We start from the raw sequence: 16,182 nt of genomic DNA on the forward strand, positions 1-16,182 counted from the left end.
CCAAGTATGTAAACACTGTGGTAGACCACTGCCTTCATGGAGAGGTAAGTATGGACTAAGGTTTGCGCTCTGGGTTAAATTAGCTTAGGAGGTTAAGAAGAGGTGACTGAGGTTTTTGTAGCAAAAGTATAGTTATATTTTAACTTTACCATTAAAAACTATACAGTACAGGAAAATATAGATTTAATTTGATACATTTTGTGGAGCACTATTAGAGTTACATGTGATAGTGCAAATTAGCTGGCCTTACTGTTTAAGTTCAAGAAGACCGTCATTTATTTAAGTGAATTATATTCCCATTTCTTTATCTGTAGGACATGAACCTGTATGAGGTTCTTCTGAAAGCCAACCTGTAGATTGCAGAGTGGGGGTACTACATTTTCAGTATGATAGGACTGCTAACAATTTATACCACCTACCTTCACATTTGCACCTCTAGTACTGCCCAGAACAACCTCTGTCACATTTCAATGTTATTGCTAAATATTCATTTATTCATATCCCTGCACCCATTTCTGGGCCTGAGTGACCTATCAGTAGGCTTGGAATTAATATTTGTGGCACATGAATATGCTCATGAAAAAATACCATCTAAAAGTCCCTATCTGTATAACTTTGAGAGAGCTCCAGGCAGTTCTGGTATGATGATTGTAAAGCTAAGGGGTCAATCATTTCTTTCTGTTGCCTATTTAGAAATCCCTGCAAAAGTTCAATTTAAACCTGGCTATATGAATGTAGGAGTAACATAAGTGTTGTCTTTTGAGAGCGACATGATACAATTATATTATTGTCATTCAGAATGAAGCATGAGATGAATGACTTGAGTTCAAGATTCCACCAAGATAGGAAGATTTGCAGCAGACACCTACCAAGAAATATCACCTAATCTTCGGATAATCAAACCCCCTGTTACCTTTTAAAATTAGTTTTTTAATGACATTTAGAAATAAACATCATGGGATTCATGATGTCAACCTGTCACACTTGCTTTACCTTCAACCTGGCTCAACGCTTTAATAAAGCAACCCTAAACCAATAGGGGCTCCCCTTTGCAAACAATAGCCCAATGCTGAAGTCACTGAATTTAGTACCCCAGAAGAAGGTGCCGGAATCAAGGTGGTTTATGTGTTGTGTAACTTACCTGTTCCCCATGTGGGATGGATAAAATCAGAAGATCCCTGTTGATTATCTTTACACTTTTGTGTACTAGGGGCAGAGGTAGATTGTTTTTTTTCTATTGCATTACTTAGAAATAATAGAAACAAAATAAATATCTGAAAGGGCATGTTCAAGATTATCAAAGACGGAGATGATATGACAAATTGCCAGAGCAGAGGATTTTGAATTATGTGCTCATCTCTAGCCATGAAGTTCAAATAGGTACAACTTGATTTTACAGCTTATGGCAACATTTATAATAATGGGATATTATAACAGCCTTCTCCTATGGGTTTCTTACCATTTTCATAACTAGGGCAAAATTAGGGAAGGGGGAGTTTTGTGCAGCACTGTTAGCACACAGATTCCAGTGCAGTTTTAAGCATTGCTTTCAGTTGCTACTCAGCAACAGAAATTTGGCTTACATAATGACAAATGACTCAAGAAAAGGTAAATGTGAACATTTATTTTAAATACTACTTGTGATTCTACGAATCTGATTTACTTAAAAAGTGGAGTGACATGTTAAAGGCAATGTAAGCAATCTTCTGTGAACCCCTAAAAATGGAAAGATTAATGCAATGGGGAATTGATTCCTTTGTATCATAAGCAATAGGATGAACTTTGTCAGTAATAAATACAGTGTACAATAATGGAAGAGGAAAATGAGGCAAAAAAAACCCCAAAATATTTTCTTTACCAACTGAAACTAGAGTCAGACATATCACAAATCACTGTCCATGCAGTGCAGTATAAAAAAGACTTGTCATCACAAAGACAAAAAGTCAACATCTGAGTAGTGAAGTATCTACACCAAACAACCACACTAACACAAAGTGTAAAAAGACATCATAAGGCCTCATGGGAGCCAAGGATTGGAAGGTGTGATCTCTGGAAATTTGTTAGAAGACAGGATTATAGGAAAAACTCTTGCATCTCCAGTTCTTCTGGATCCATGTCACTGAACAAAATCTTCATTGATCCACCTACTGTATTATGCCTGTGTGCATAAAACAAAACAAAAACAAAAAACAATTAGGGCTTGTATTGCAAAAGACATTACATCAGATTTACCAAGTTGTCTACAATGAACTGTTACACAAGGAGAATCTGCATTCAAACCTGTACTGTACTGTAAAATAGCAACTGGAGAATGATAAAGGGAATCTGATAAATCTTTTGGACCTATTCAGTTCTTCCTGAAACACTGAGATAAATGGTGCCCACATTGTACAAAACTGATCTGATCATTTGGTCACTTAAAACTAGGATATGTTTGAAACAGTGTGGATAGGTGTGTTTGAAAATTACCAACGAATTGCTCTGTATATGGCCAGCAAAAGGGTGGCCGTATATCGGCCCAAAAGCAGCATGTGATGTAGCAGATGTAAAGTGACACTAAACTCAGGAGTTAAATCTTAAAAATGCATTCAAGTACCTTATCAACAAAAATGTATCTCATTTGCGTGTCCCTCGGCTGTAGATCATCTCTGAATTGGTGCTGACACTGTCATTCCTTCTGGAGGGTGGCTACTTTTGCCCAACCCCTTAAAAACAACCCCACACCATAATCCCCCTCCACCAAACTTTACACTTGGCACAATGCAGTCAGGCAAATACCGTTCTCCTGGCAACCGCCAAACCCAGACACATCCATCGGATTGCCAGACAGAGAAGCATGATTCGTCACTCCAGAGAACACCTCCACTTCTCTAGAGTCTAGTGGCGGCATGCTTTACCCCCCTGCATCCGACGCTTTGCATTGCACTTGGCGATGTAAGGCTTGGATGCAGCTGCTCGGCCATGGAAACCCATTCCATTAAGCTCTCTACGCACTGTTGTTGTGCCAATCTGAAGGCCACACGAAGTTTGGAGGTCTGTAGCTATTGACTCTGCAAATAGTTGGCGACTTCTGCGCACTGTGCACTTCAGCATGAGCTGATCCCGTTCTGTCATTTTACGTGGCCTACCACTTTGTGGCTGAGTTGTTGTTGTTCCCAGTTGCTTCCACTTTGTTACATTACCACCAACAGTTGACCTGTGGAATATTTAGTAGCAAGGACATTTAATGGAACACCTGAATCCCATGATTTGGAGGGGTGTCCCAATACTTTTGATAATATAGTGCATTTGTAAGATTTAACTCCTGAGTTTAGTGTCACTTTAAATGATGTTTGCCTCAACTGGCATATGTTTTAGTTAACCTAGGATACACAACAAGGACTTTTGAGACGTACTTGTTATTGAAGCTATTTTCCAATTTTCCAAAAGCTATTTTATTTTTGTTATAACATTTCTGCTGTTAATAGCTGATCATTACCTTTCATTGACAGAATCTTTTAACATGATTGTGACAAATTCATGTATTGACCAAATCAGGATGAAGCCTGCATAAGGGGATTAGGCAGGGTGGGACTTGGTAGAAACTGATGACTGACGTTTGCTCTCTGAAATCCATAAGTCGTGGTTAAAGCTAAAGTCTAGCGAAATACTTCCCTCACTTTCTTTGCAGGTGTCAGACAGACTGTTTCCACAAACTAGACACAGGCAGCAGTAAAAACCTAAAAGAGATTCTAGCTTTTCTCCACTATATCTATAACTAAAATTAAGATTTTTGGCAGGAGTGGTACTCTGTGGTTTCCACCGCTGGCCCTACATCCCTACAGGACAAAAGGGGCCAGGAAACTGACACAACCAGAAGTGTGCCAGATGCTGAAGGTCTTTCAGCAAGCTTAGATCTTTAACACTGCAGTTTGGTAGTGTGGACAGCAGAACTGGTAAATATTCATTGTTTTCTTTGCAGTGTTGGCTTTATTTTGCCTTTTTAAATAGCAACAAAGTCACATTAACAGGGCTTTTCACAAAAGGGTGAAAAGTTTGGAGAAGACAGGAGAAGTGAACAATCTAGGACAACATAGCTGAACTGGAAAGTGAGCTGAATTTTTCCAAATTAGCTATTTTGTCCTCGATTCTTCCCTTCTCCTGCCTTCTCCACACTCTTCACCCTTTTGTGAGTAAACCTGTAAGTGATTAGAACTGAAGTCCTATAGCAGTTGGACCCTGTGTTTAATTCCCACTAGGAGAACTCTCTACATGTAGTATATATGCTTTCCCAATATATGTGTTTTCTCCAGGTGTTTCAGCTCCCCCAAAAAAATCAAAATATACGTATGCTGGATTAACTGGCTTCTGCCAAAATTAGCCATAGAGTTTGTAATGGTATTGTGGTAATAGTAAGGCCTCATGAACCTCAAACTGTGTGTGGGAGAATAGGGAAGTGAGGCTACACACAATGCCACCCTAATTTTCTCCAAATTTGAAACATCAGTAACAAGACTGCCTGATTAAAATACTGGGGTAGTGACCTCATTAACCTATAGCTGAACTCCTCGTAGATCCACACATATTTCATAATCCCTACTGTGAATTCACCTTCCCAAAAAAGGGTTGCATTAATGGAGGAGAAGAAACAACTCCAAACACGACTATATTACAAGGCCCAGAAGGCTAGTAAGACACATTAAACCTCATAGGAGAAAGACGCATCATAGACCTGTTAAAATTGGTATCTAACTAATTATAATTTCATTCTGATAAATCATATGCTGGTTTTCAGATTGTGAAACCTTGTCATACGGAAATATAGATGTACCCAAAATAATTGGCATTGAGGGCATGTTCATTGGGCATAATAAATCACTCCAGCACACCTACAAAATACCCCTCAGACCTTTTGCGTGGGATTAGCTCTGCAACACCCTGTCCATAGGGACAAGAAAGATAGCAGCACAAGTGACTGGCAGCTTTCATTTGACCATTGCATCTATTAAGGAATACTAAGATTCCTAAATTATAACTCCGCTCTCCGTGCTGCCAAACAGACTTATTTTGTTACTCTCATTAACAAACTCTCATCCACACCTCGCCAACTCTTTTCTACTTTTAACTCTCTACTTCGTCCTCCACCGCCACCTCCCACTAACTCACTCACTGCCCAGGACATTGCCATTCACTTCAAAAACAAAATAGATACAATTCGGGATCAGATCGCCACTGTGCAGTCACCTTCCCCTATTCATGTGCCAGACCCTCCTTCACACTTGTTACTCTCCTCTTTTGACCCCGTCACCACAGAGGAGGTTACAAAGCTTCTCTCTGACACCCACCTGACCACTTGCCCCCTGGACCCTGTTCCCTCACCGCTACTTCGGTCACCCTCATACTCTATCCTACACTCTCTTACTCACATTTTCAATCTCTCACTCTCTACTGGAATCTTTCCCTCCCCTCTGAAGCACCCCAATACCTAAAAAACCCTCAATGGACCCTACCGACCTCAATAATCTCAGACCAATCTCCTTACTCCCATTCCCCTCCAAACTCCTAGATCGCCTCATCTACAGCCACCTACGTCGCCACCTCGCTGATCACAACCTTCTTGACCCATTACAATCTGGCTTTCGCCCCCAACACTTCACTGAAACCGCCCTCCTAAAACTCACTAATGACCTACTCACTGCTAAAAGCAAAGGCCACTATTCCTTACTCTTGCTATTAGATCTTTCTGCTGCTTTTGACACTGTTGAGCACCTGCTCCTCCTCAAAAAACTCCACTCACTTGGCCTACAAGACTCTGCTCTCTCGTGGTTCTCCTCCTACCTATCTATGCGCTCCTTTAGCATCATCTACAATTCTAAATCCTCCCCTCCTCTTCCTGTAGGGGTCCCCCAAGGCTAATAAATACTGTATAATAATATAATATAATAATAATAATAATAATATATGAGAACCAGCGACTGTTGCAATATGAGATTGGACTTAATCTCAAATTGATCCGAACACATCACTACAGACAATTTTAAAGGTCAGAATTGCAACAGTGCATGCTGTGAAAGGTACATGTTTCCATTAAAACATGTGGTGGTGGCTATCGTATGTGGGTCACTCTCAGTCTGCTGGTGCTTAGACTGTTGTCCTGTGAGCTGAAATATCTTTGTGGTGAGGCTGAAAGTTTATCTGTCACAGGTATGACCATGGTAGAAGTTTATCTGGGGTAAAGACTAATGTGAAGATGTATGTGTTCTGTAAAGCATTGTACAATCTTATAATACTGTATACAAAAAGTAAAAATAGATATGAATCCATATGCTGCATTGTCATAAAAAATCCCAGAAAATGTACTGCAGAATTAGCAAAAAACAGCATTAAAGTACAATTCTTGTACATGGACAATGCAGTTTTAGGCTATGCAAATTAATTTTGAAATAATGGGATTGGTGGTGAAGAACTCCAAACCTTTTGCAGCTGTCAGATGTGGGAGCCGGCAGCAAATGTGCTGACTCTGCAGTAAACATCTCTACTAATATTTTGGCCTACTTACATACTCATACAGCTGCCCTGAGTTCCGCTGTCTAGATGACCTTTGGTATTCTGTTAATGATGTCAGTTATTTAAATAAATAAAATTATAGCTTGAGATTTAAGAGATAAACTGTATTTATATGGTTATCATTATTCTTCAAAAAGAAAAAATAATGTTAATGCCTCCCTCTAATAATCATAAGGCATGCTTATAAAAATTAAATTTTTAAAGGATTCAGAAAATGACAAGGTCTCTTTATTCCTTTGTTGGCAGGACACAGAAAATCTGGGGAAGAAACGAGCATAATGTATGTGCAGATGTCCATTTAGGTTTTCTCATTAAGGATGATGGATCATGCATTGAGCGTACACCAAGCACATTAAACTGTCGCATCCACATGTTTTCAGTTTTTCCCATGTTTTCAGAAGGTCTGCAGATGTTTCTGCCAGAGAGTAACTTTTAGGTTATGTTGGAGACATCCAAGTGACAGAGAGATATAAATGGATAGATATGGATTAATAGATGGATATATAGGGGTTTATTCACTAAGCTGCCATAGGCAGCCGTGAATGACCGACCTAAAGCGAAGTGAGCCAAATGCTGTTCGGCCATTCACTTAAGGCTGGTACTGCTTACTTCAGCCGTATATCGGCTGAAATCAGCCGTACATCAGGTGGGTTCACGTGGCTTTGGGTCGGCCGAACATGCCCAGCATGTTCGGCCGACCCGAAGTGCAGGAGGAGTTCGACTCAGCCGATCCAACATCTGGATCGGCTAAGCCGAACCTCCGGCAGGCTACTCGCTGCTGTTTGGTCTATTCTTATAGATGCCGAACAGCAGTGAGTGAATAGCCGAATGCCGCTGAGCGGCATTCGGCTCGGCTGTTCTGCTTGGTCCCTCTGAGGGACCGAGCAGAACAGAAAAATAGTTTAAAAAGTCCAAAAAAATAAATAGAAAACGATTGTGCGGAGCTAGCAATGACAGTTAGCTCCGCCCAACAGTTTTCTATTGGCCGGCGGTTCTGCTGCCGTCAAGAAAAAAAAAACCTCTCCCGGGAGAATAAAGAAAAAAAAAGAAAAAGCAGTGTTTCTCTCCTGGGCGGCCGGGAGACTCCCGGAGCGCCCGGGAGAGTTTGATGTCTGGAGATCAGTGTCCCTCCGCCCAGCTGTTAGAAGCAGGCTGTCGGCCGGCCATTGGCCAGCTTCGGCTTTCAGCGCGGCTGAGCTGAGGCATATGCCTTGGGCTCGACTGAGCCGCTCGGCTAAGTTTGGGAGCTGTACGGGCTATTGTGAATAGCCCGTACAGCAGCCCTTCGGTTATACTGAACCGAAGGGGTCCTGGGGCCGAAGCTAGTCGAAGGATCGGCCGAAGCTACGGCTAGATCCTTCGGCTGCTTCGTGAATAGACCCCATAATGTTGTATATCCATTACGTAGTGTACGCAAACAACTTTTAGCTCTGAAAAGGCAAAATGTTTTCTGAGGCGTTTTAGTCTGCCTCTGATTAGTGGACGCATCTGGAAGGTGTTTGCTGCCTGTTACAGACTTCTCCTGGTCAATAAGGAAATTGCAGCCTGAGAATACTTGATAAAGGGGTCCATTTACAGGTATAGGATGGTTCAGTTATTAAGTGTCTGCATCCTTTTCTCCTATATCCAGGACTTTTTCCAGCAGAATGACGTCTGCTCCCCTAGCCCTTTGGAACTATGGAAAGAGCCTGGGAAGACCATGCAAATGGCAGGTGCTTCCTGGTCTTTTAAAAAAAAATCCAATACATATCAAGATACTTCTGTAACTATAAAAGAGCCTGTGCAAGCTTGAGAGTGAAAGAAAGGTGACCTGTGAGAGGAATGTGGGGCTATGTCCAGTTGCACCTGGAAATTAGAAACGCACAGTGGTTTAGGGCATGTTCACATGCCTTCCAGTGCATTCCAGCTGGAACGCACTGGATTGCATAATTAAACCCTGCATTCTGGGATGGGAGGGGGAGTGGAGGTGCCATTCAAGTCAATGGCACCGTAGCCACGCCTCCCGTCCAGCAGTGCGATCACCTGCACCAAAACGCGTGGCACAGCAATTCCCACAGTGCGATCACAAACAATAGTGCATTATTTTTGTGAGACTAGTGATAACAATTGTTTTTGTGAGCAGTTATATATATAACATTATTTACACATGTTATATATATAACTGCTCACAAATGTTTTCTCACACCTGTAGATATTTGATCAAAAAATCTTTTTACCTCACCTCACAAAGCCCACACTGACGTGTACACCAAAGACACTAAACACTTGTAAACCAATTACAGATTATCCAACCATAGAGCAAGGTCTGACATTACCTGACTAATCCTAACCACCACTCAATGGTCATAAAATAGCTTTGGGTAACTTTTATTAACAATCTTAAAGCAAACTCACTAATCCACATATTATATGGTTCATTAAAAGGAGCATGCAGTAATCTTATTTTAACCTTTATGATTTGGTTATATGTTTGGTCAAACTGGACCCAGATGTGTTTCATAAAAGCCTAGGCAGCATGACTGGATGACCTACAGAAGAAGTTCATTATAGTATATATAGTCAGAGACCTAAATGTAGCAGCTTTTTCTCCTCAAGTCAAGAAGGCCAAGAACCCTTTAACATATCATAGCCAGAGCATACCATTCATTCTAGGGACACACAACAGCAACTGAATGCCATCTGTCTAGACATGGAACATCCAGTTTCTGCTGAGGCTGTAGACATACATGGTACTTGTTTTACTTAGTAAAAGCAGCAAATGAAAATCATCTTGTACAAGGATGTGTTTGTGGCATCTACACAGGTGTTTATTTCAACTATGTGGTGGTTTATCTGTTAGTAATAAGACCAGTGTATTGGATGTCAACAACACCAACATTTCCAGAATGGGAATTTCTGACCTCCAGTGAGGAATAAAAACATTTGTAAACAATGTGACTTTTGTGACTGTTGTACATTGTTCTTAAATAGATATTATAAAAGCATGCAATTACATGAGCATTGTTATTATGTTATAATACCATAACTTTAGTCAACAACTGTACTGATATTGTCCAAATAATCTCGAGGACATGGGGTTGATTTACTAAAGGAGTATAAGGCGTCTACTTTTTGTGCAGTGGATTTCCACTTAGCTTAGTGAATGTATTAATTTTTTTACAGGGTTATTCACAAAAGGAAGAAGAGTTTGGAGAAGACAGGAGCAGTGAATAATCGAGGCCAAAATAGCTGATTTGGAAAAAGTATCTAATTCAGCTCACTTTCCAGTACAGCTGTGTTGTCCTACAGGTGAAACTCGAATAATTAGAATATCATGCAAAAGTAATTGCAGTAAGTTCTGCAAAAGGGGCCCAAACCAAGTACTGAGTACATATGCATGCTTGTACTTTTCAGAGGTCCGATATTGTTCTATGTACAATCCTTGTTTTATTGATTGCATGTAATATTCTCATTTTCTGAGATTGTGGATTTGGGGTTCTTGGGGTTTTCATGAGCTGTAAGCCATAATCATCACAATTATGACAAATCACGGCTTGAACTATCTTGCTTTGCATGTAATGAGTCTATCTCATATATTAGTTTCACCTTTTAATTCTAATTAGTGAAATAAATGAACTTTGCACGATATTCTAATTATTCGAGTTTCACCTGTATATTGTTCACTTATCCTGCCTTCTCCAACCCCTTCACCCTTTTGTGAATAGACCTGTTAATTTTCTTTGCACATGACTGGCTACTCTCTAACTTTCACTTAGCTTCACTTCATTTACTAAGCTAAATGTATATTTACTTTCCAAAGTGAACATGTGCTAATCCTTTAGTAAATCAACCCCAGAAGATTTAACAAATGGATGCCATTAGAGTTTCAAAATGAATGTTTTTTTTTCCCTTTTTTAAAATGAGTTTTTACTTTAAGTAAAACAATTTGAAGAAAGGAGAAACCAATTGTTCTCAATATAAAAAAAGAAACTATACATTGTGATAAAGATGCCTAGAGAATCCAGGGTATGGTCTAGAATTGGATATACTTGACACCCAGGCTGGGACAATTTGTGTGGTAAAGAGCTATAAAGGTTAAAAAAAAACCTTTGCCAGGAGTACAAATTCCTTTGCTTTGAGGGCTCTGGGTTCTTTTATACTGGAGAAAATCACAGGTGGCTTAAAATTGTGTGTGTGTGGAGAAGGGATAGCTTCTGTCTGTCAGTGCTTAAAGACCGGAGATTGTGTGTCCCTGTGAGGCCCATCTGTGCTGTTAACAGACAGAGCCTAGACTTGTCAGGACACCTGCATTATGCTTGTGACTCTGCCCTAATTGGGAAGAAACCAGCTTTGTTGGATAAATGAAAGTAAGTGCAACCACCCTAGAACTAAGAGCCCTGATCTAAGATGCCTGCACATGATCTGTACCTCTTACAAAAAAGTAGCAGGCAGAAAATTAGCAGTTCTTGCCTATCCTTCCATAATAAATACTAATTCTGAGGTGTACAAAGCGTCATGAAACACAAGTCTGGAGCTAAAGCAAAGAATGTAATGAATGTAACACCTTCTTTCCCCAACCTTCAGGAGAGTACAAATTCACTACTGACACATTGTAAATGTAAACAGAACTTTACGAGCTCCCGTCCACCATAATATGTCCTGGGCTTGCACTATCCAGGTTTGAGAATTCTGGAGGTGACTTTCCCACACATGACAGGAAATGTAGTTTCCATTCACATCATCTGTTATATGACTCTTGCTGAGCAGAGACCGAGAGTCATGCCAAGATGTAGCATGCCGCAAGATGGATTTATGACAAGGTCTTCTCATTTTATATGAGGCAAAGCAGCACAGCCAAATCTACATTACTGGGCCTGTCAGCAAAACTCTCTAAAAGATGCGCACTACTAATTGCAATGGACAAAATTTGGTTGGCCTTCTTACTTGATTTATATTCCAGTTAAAGATGATTTCAAAAGAGCATGCAAATGAATGCGCAAACACCAAAAAGAGAAGAGAAGGGAAACCTCTATAATCAGCAGCACCCCCACATACCATGCATGATTAGGAAGAAGATCTTCAAGCAATGCACTAGAGGAAAGTTTGGCGCAGCAGACAAAAGATTCCTAGAGAATTGTAATATAATGGTCAGTACATGCAGCATGCAGCATGCTTAAAATACAGTACATATATTTAAAAAACACGCTTTCTGTTTCTTTGGCTCATGAATGAAATATGTCACAGGCAGTGTACAATTTTATTGCCAATATTTCTAATTCAAAATCTACACATAATAGGCCTGGCCCAAAATCAGACTGTACCTTGAGGCATCATAGATCTCCAATAGCATACCCCTTTCTAGGAAGGCTAAGTCTCCATGCTCACTGTAATCCAGTACAGCTTGGGAAATTTTGGATTGATTTTAAATATAACATGATAAATCTGCCCTAGAGGAAATTGATTTAAACATAACCTGGCTATGTTTCACTTAACATATTATATCTAAAGCTAAAACATGTTTCCTTTTTTTGGTTTTGGATAGTATAGCCAGTGGTTAAAACTCTGGTCAGATTTTATTTGCCTTGCCCCTGCTGGAAGACCTCTTCTCACTTCTTATCCCAGAGACATAACAGGAAGTGAGGGGAAATCTCCCAGAATGAAAGGAAATATTCCTTAAAGGAGAACTATGAGGTGATTGATTTCCACTTATCCTCATAGTTAGAGCTGACATGACTTTGAAACTGTCACATGTCGGCTCTATAGATCGGGAAGTTAGCGGACACATACCGTCGCTCGCTCACTTTCCGATCATCTCCCTGCAGAGAGCGGTGACTGTCAGTCATCGCTCCCCACAGGGATTGGCTCTGCCTCTAGATAGGCAGAGCCCGGTGTCAATCAGCCAGCTGGTAGGATCTTGACAGTATTGTTGGGATCTGTCCCGGCTGCAGCACTCTCAGTATTTAGCTTGCAATAGCACGCTATATACTGAGCTTTGGGTCACGGGAGGATGTTAATATATGTCCTCCCATGACCCTAAAGAGAACTATGGGATAAAAATACCCCACAGTTCTCTTTTAACTACACCTCTGTGCCAGAGTTGGAAAGTAGGGTATACGTGGCTCTATTTTTTTTGATCAACCTGCAGGCTGAATGAAAAAAATAGAACAGATTCCTTCATAGATGATGAACAGTGTAGATGGATGAATGCCTTGCTGGATGATCTAATGATCGACTCCTGCTGTATCGGCCCAAACTGGCTGTACAACCCAAACATTTTTTTTTGTAAAGTGATGAACAGATTAGGCAAGTGTAAAACTCCCTGTCAGGTTTTCTTGTTGTTTCTGTCACTGTTGGGGAGATTCACAATCTCTATTCTTTTGGTGACCCTTTTCTATGGTACAGAAAGTGATAGGAAGTTAAAAATTTCAGAGATATCACAGTAACAGAAGAGCAAGGGGAATTGTCTATTAGGGGATTTTCCCTTTCCTTAGAGAGATTTTCCTTTTACCTAATGTTTCCTGTGTCCCTGGTGCATGACGTTCTGGAAATTGTCCCTAAGGGACACAGCAAAAAATACCTGATAGGGATCCTAACTATTCCTTTCTCCATCTAAAACTAAGTGGAAAAAAAATTGCTTTGACTTTACGTACAATTTAAAAGGTAATAGTGACTAAGGTGGTCAAGCTTTGCATGGCCCCCATCTTTGATTTCATCAGGGAAGGGGGAATTATTTCTACATTTTAGGATCATAAAATAATAAAAGGAAGAACGGGGCTTGCAGAGTGCCCAAGAAACCAATCCTATAAATTACATGCCTATTCCCTTCTCCAAGCAGTAGCTCCGCCAATCCAAATTAAAAGGATGATGCATGATGGTGTCTGTAATGTGAAGTCATAAGTGTAATATTGTTCATTAGTGCTATGTGTTGCATATAATGTCATGAAGTGCATTATGTTCTCCAGCGTGCATTGTTTGCAATATTCACCCAGTTGTGCTGGCTGCAATGTTCTTTGTGATGTCCAGGGTGCTGTGTTCTACAGTTTGAGGCATGCTGGGTGCAGTGTTCTGCAGTGTAAGGAGTGCATTATTCTACAGTTTGACTTGTGCTGGGTGCCATGTTCTGTATTGTGAGGAGTGCGTTGTTCAGCAGATTGTGCAATGTTGGTTGTGGTGTTTTGCCATGTGAGTTGCAAAATGCGCAGGGGAATGAGGTGTGAATTGTTCTGCAGTAGGGAGCATGCTGGGTGCAGTGCTTTTTCGTAGATGTGCAATGTTCTACAGTTAGATTTGTGCTGGGTGTGATGGTGTAAGGAATACAATGCAATGCAGTTGTGAGATATGATGGGTGCAGCGTTCTTCATTATGAGGTGTGCTGGGTATAATGTTCTGCAGAGAAAGATTTGTCGGTTGCAGGTAGGCAGCAATTAAAGGCTACCACTTCACTTTGTCTGTGTGATTCCTCTTAAAAGCTGGTAAGAAAAACCCATTCATGAGGGGATGTACTTGTACTTGTACTTGGGCCTGAAAAAGTGGCATCGGGACATCCCTAATGACACTGCTACTTTTACAAAGTGGTAACTGAATTTCCAAAGGCATTTGGTGCACACAACGTGGATTTTTATCCTCTATGACAATGGAGGATATATATTTAATACATATATAAATGAAAGGCTTTGTGCCTTGAGTTTAGCTTTAAATATACCATTAAACGTGTTTTGTTATATCTCTTCTATAACTGCAAAAAATACCTGTTATAAATTTTGTGAGCTAACTTCCTGTGGTCTCTGGGTGTGCAACACAGTTATCATTTACACTGTTCCCAGCTCACACTATGGTCTACAAATCATCTCCCCTTGTTAGGGAAAAGAGGAAGAGGGGAGGGGAGATAAAGTACATTGAGTGAGCATTGTCACTCTAGGACAGTATGGAACTGGCAGGATAACCAGGTAAAGAAGAATCAATGCAGCCACCACATCTAAGGACAGGTAAACTGCAATATAAGTGAAATAATTACAATGACTGAGTTCAAAAAAGAAAAGTAAATATTGGCTTGTATATCCTGTTTTGGAAGGAACAGTACTTTTCACTTACAGTTTTGTTCTTTCCTTTTCCACTGTTTGCAGGTGATGCCTTTGTATCTGTTGACTTTCTGCCTAATGAGGAAAAAGACAGTGATGATGAAGATGACGATGATGATGAAGGTGCTTTGACATTGTTTGCAGATTGAGAGTTATTGTTGTTATTCTGGTTGTTGCTAAAAGTTTCCATAATAGATCGAAAAGCACCAAATGTCCTTTTCTGCTGTTCCCCTATTTCACCATTCGATGAAGCTTTAGAAGGAGTCTTTCCACCATCTTTATCTTTACTTTCATTATCTACCTCAATCTGTTCTACTTGAACAACAGGGTCTTCAAAAGTCACCCTGAGTTTCAGGTTTTGAGAAGTCTTACGTTTAGAGGATGGGGATTTTAAAGCACTTTTTGGGCTTGTTGTCTTCTGTGCTGAAGAGCTGTTGGAAGAAGAAGATTCTGAAGACTGAAGTATGTTCCCTGATTGGTACTGAGGTTCATAGTCTGGATCACTGCTTTCTGATGTTGGCGATGGACTCTGGCCATCCACAGACTTGGATTTGAGTCCCAAAGCAAACCTCCGTCCTGCGGTGTTTGACTGTGTATGTTTTTTAATCATCATCTGAAGAGTTTCTGAGTTTTCCACACTTTCTACTATAGGCTGTGGCCTTGGTTTGTCAATTTTTCTAACTGGTGTATTCTTCTGATCCTCTGAGTTATTGGAATCTGTGTCAGACTCACTGAGAGACCTCTGCATAATCTGCCTTAGGCGAGCCAATTTAAAATCTCTTTTCTCCAATGGCATCCGTTTCCCACTCCGATTTCCCAGCCCATCCTGAAATTCCAGTGACAGTTTTTCAGGACTAGAAACATTGTCTGCTAAGTCCTTTCCTAATAGCTGCCTTAGAATCTTATCAGATTCTTCATCAAGGGTTCTACACCTGAGTCTGTTGGGAACTGATGTACCAAGTGACTGATAGCTTTCATGAATACCATTCAGTTTGTTTTTCTGTGCCATATCTTCTGATTCCAGGACCTTCCTCTGAAGGCTTCCAGATGCAGGGGAAGATGGTGAACTGTAACAAAAAAACAAAACAGCTTGATGTATGGCTTATTACATGATTCCCCTTACATTTAAGTCTAAAAACGAATGTGTTGCAAACATTTCTCATTCCCAGATACTATTTTGTAGTTTAAAAAAAAATATTATTCATACAAGTGACTTAATTTGTACATGGGTCATTATCAATCAACCAATATTCACTAGAACCAATGTAAGTGGTACACGATTTTAGTGTGTTGCTTTCTTATTTAACTCTTTAAACTAATTACTATAAGTCTATGATCATTCATATAGATGTTCCTGATTTTCCTCCACCACTCTGGAACAAATGTAAATATCAGAAGGGCTTGGTAGAGCAATTGTTAATGGAAGCTACATTAACCTATAGTTAAAATGTCCCTTTAGGTCTGCTTTATCATTGTACCCTGTTTACTGATTTTGCTCTGTGCTGTGTAGGCCTCTTAGACAGATTTTTATAAGTGGTACTCTAACAGGTTTTCGCTTTGGGAAGATTTTTGAACTTAT

The 16,182-nt window shown here is 40.2% G+C and overlaps 1 protein-coding gene across 2 annotated transcripts in view; it reads right to left on the reverse strand.

Annotated features, from left to right (window-relative positions):
• Positions 1–1,737: 1,737 nt before the first annotated feature.
• The window catches only part of SNCAIP (synuclein alpha interacting protein), a 95,943-nt gene continuing 81,498 nt past the window's right edge, over positions 1,738–16,182 (reverse strand). The window contains exons 9-11 of one of the 2 annotated variants that reach the window (XM_018571217.1): positions 14,617–15,670; positions 11,581–11,651; positions 1,738–2,158 (exon numbers count right to left, since the gene is read on the reverse strand). In XM_018571217.1, the coding sequence (XP_018426719.1) occupies positions 2,074–2,158; positions 11,581–11,651; positions 14,617–15,670 (1,210 nt within the window). In that variant the 3' untranslated portion in view covers positions 1,738–2,073. The remainder of the gene's footprint in view (positions 2,159–11,580; positions 11,652–14,616; positions 15,671–16,182) is intronic. The other variant, XM_018571225.1, reaches the window with a different exon arrangement.

Source organism: Nanorana parkeri, unplaced genomic scaffold (assembly GCF_000935625.1).
Source record: "Nanorana parkeri isolate BGI_ZX_2015 unplaced genomic scaffold, ASM93562v1 scaffold40, whole genome shotgun sequence".
NCBI classification, from domain to species: domain Eukaryota; kingdom Metazoa; phylum Chordata; class Amphibia; order Anura; family Dicroglossidae; genus Nanorana; species Nanorana parkeri.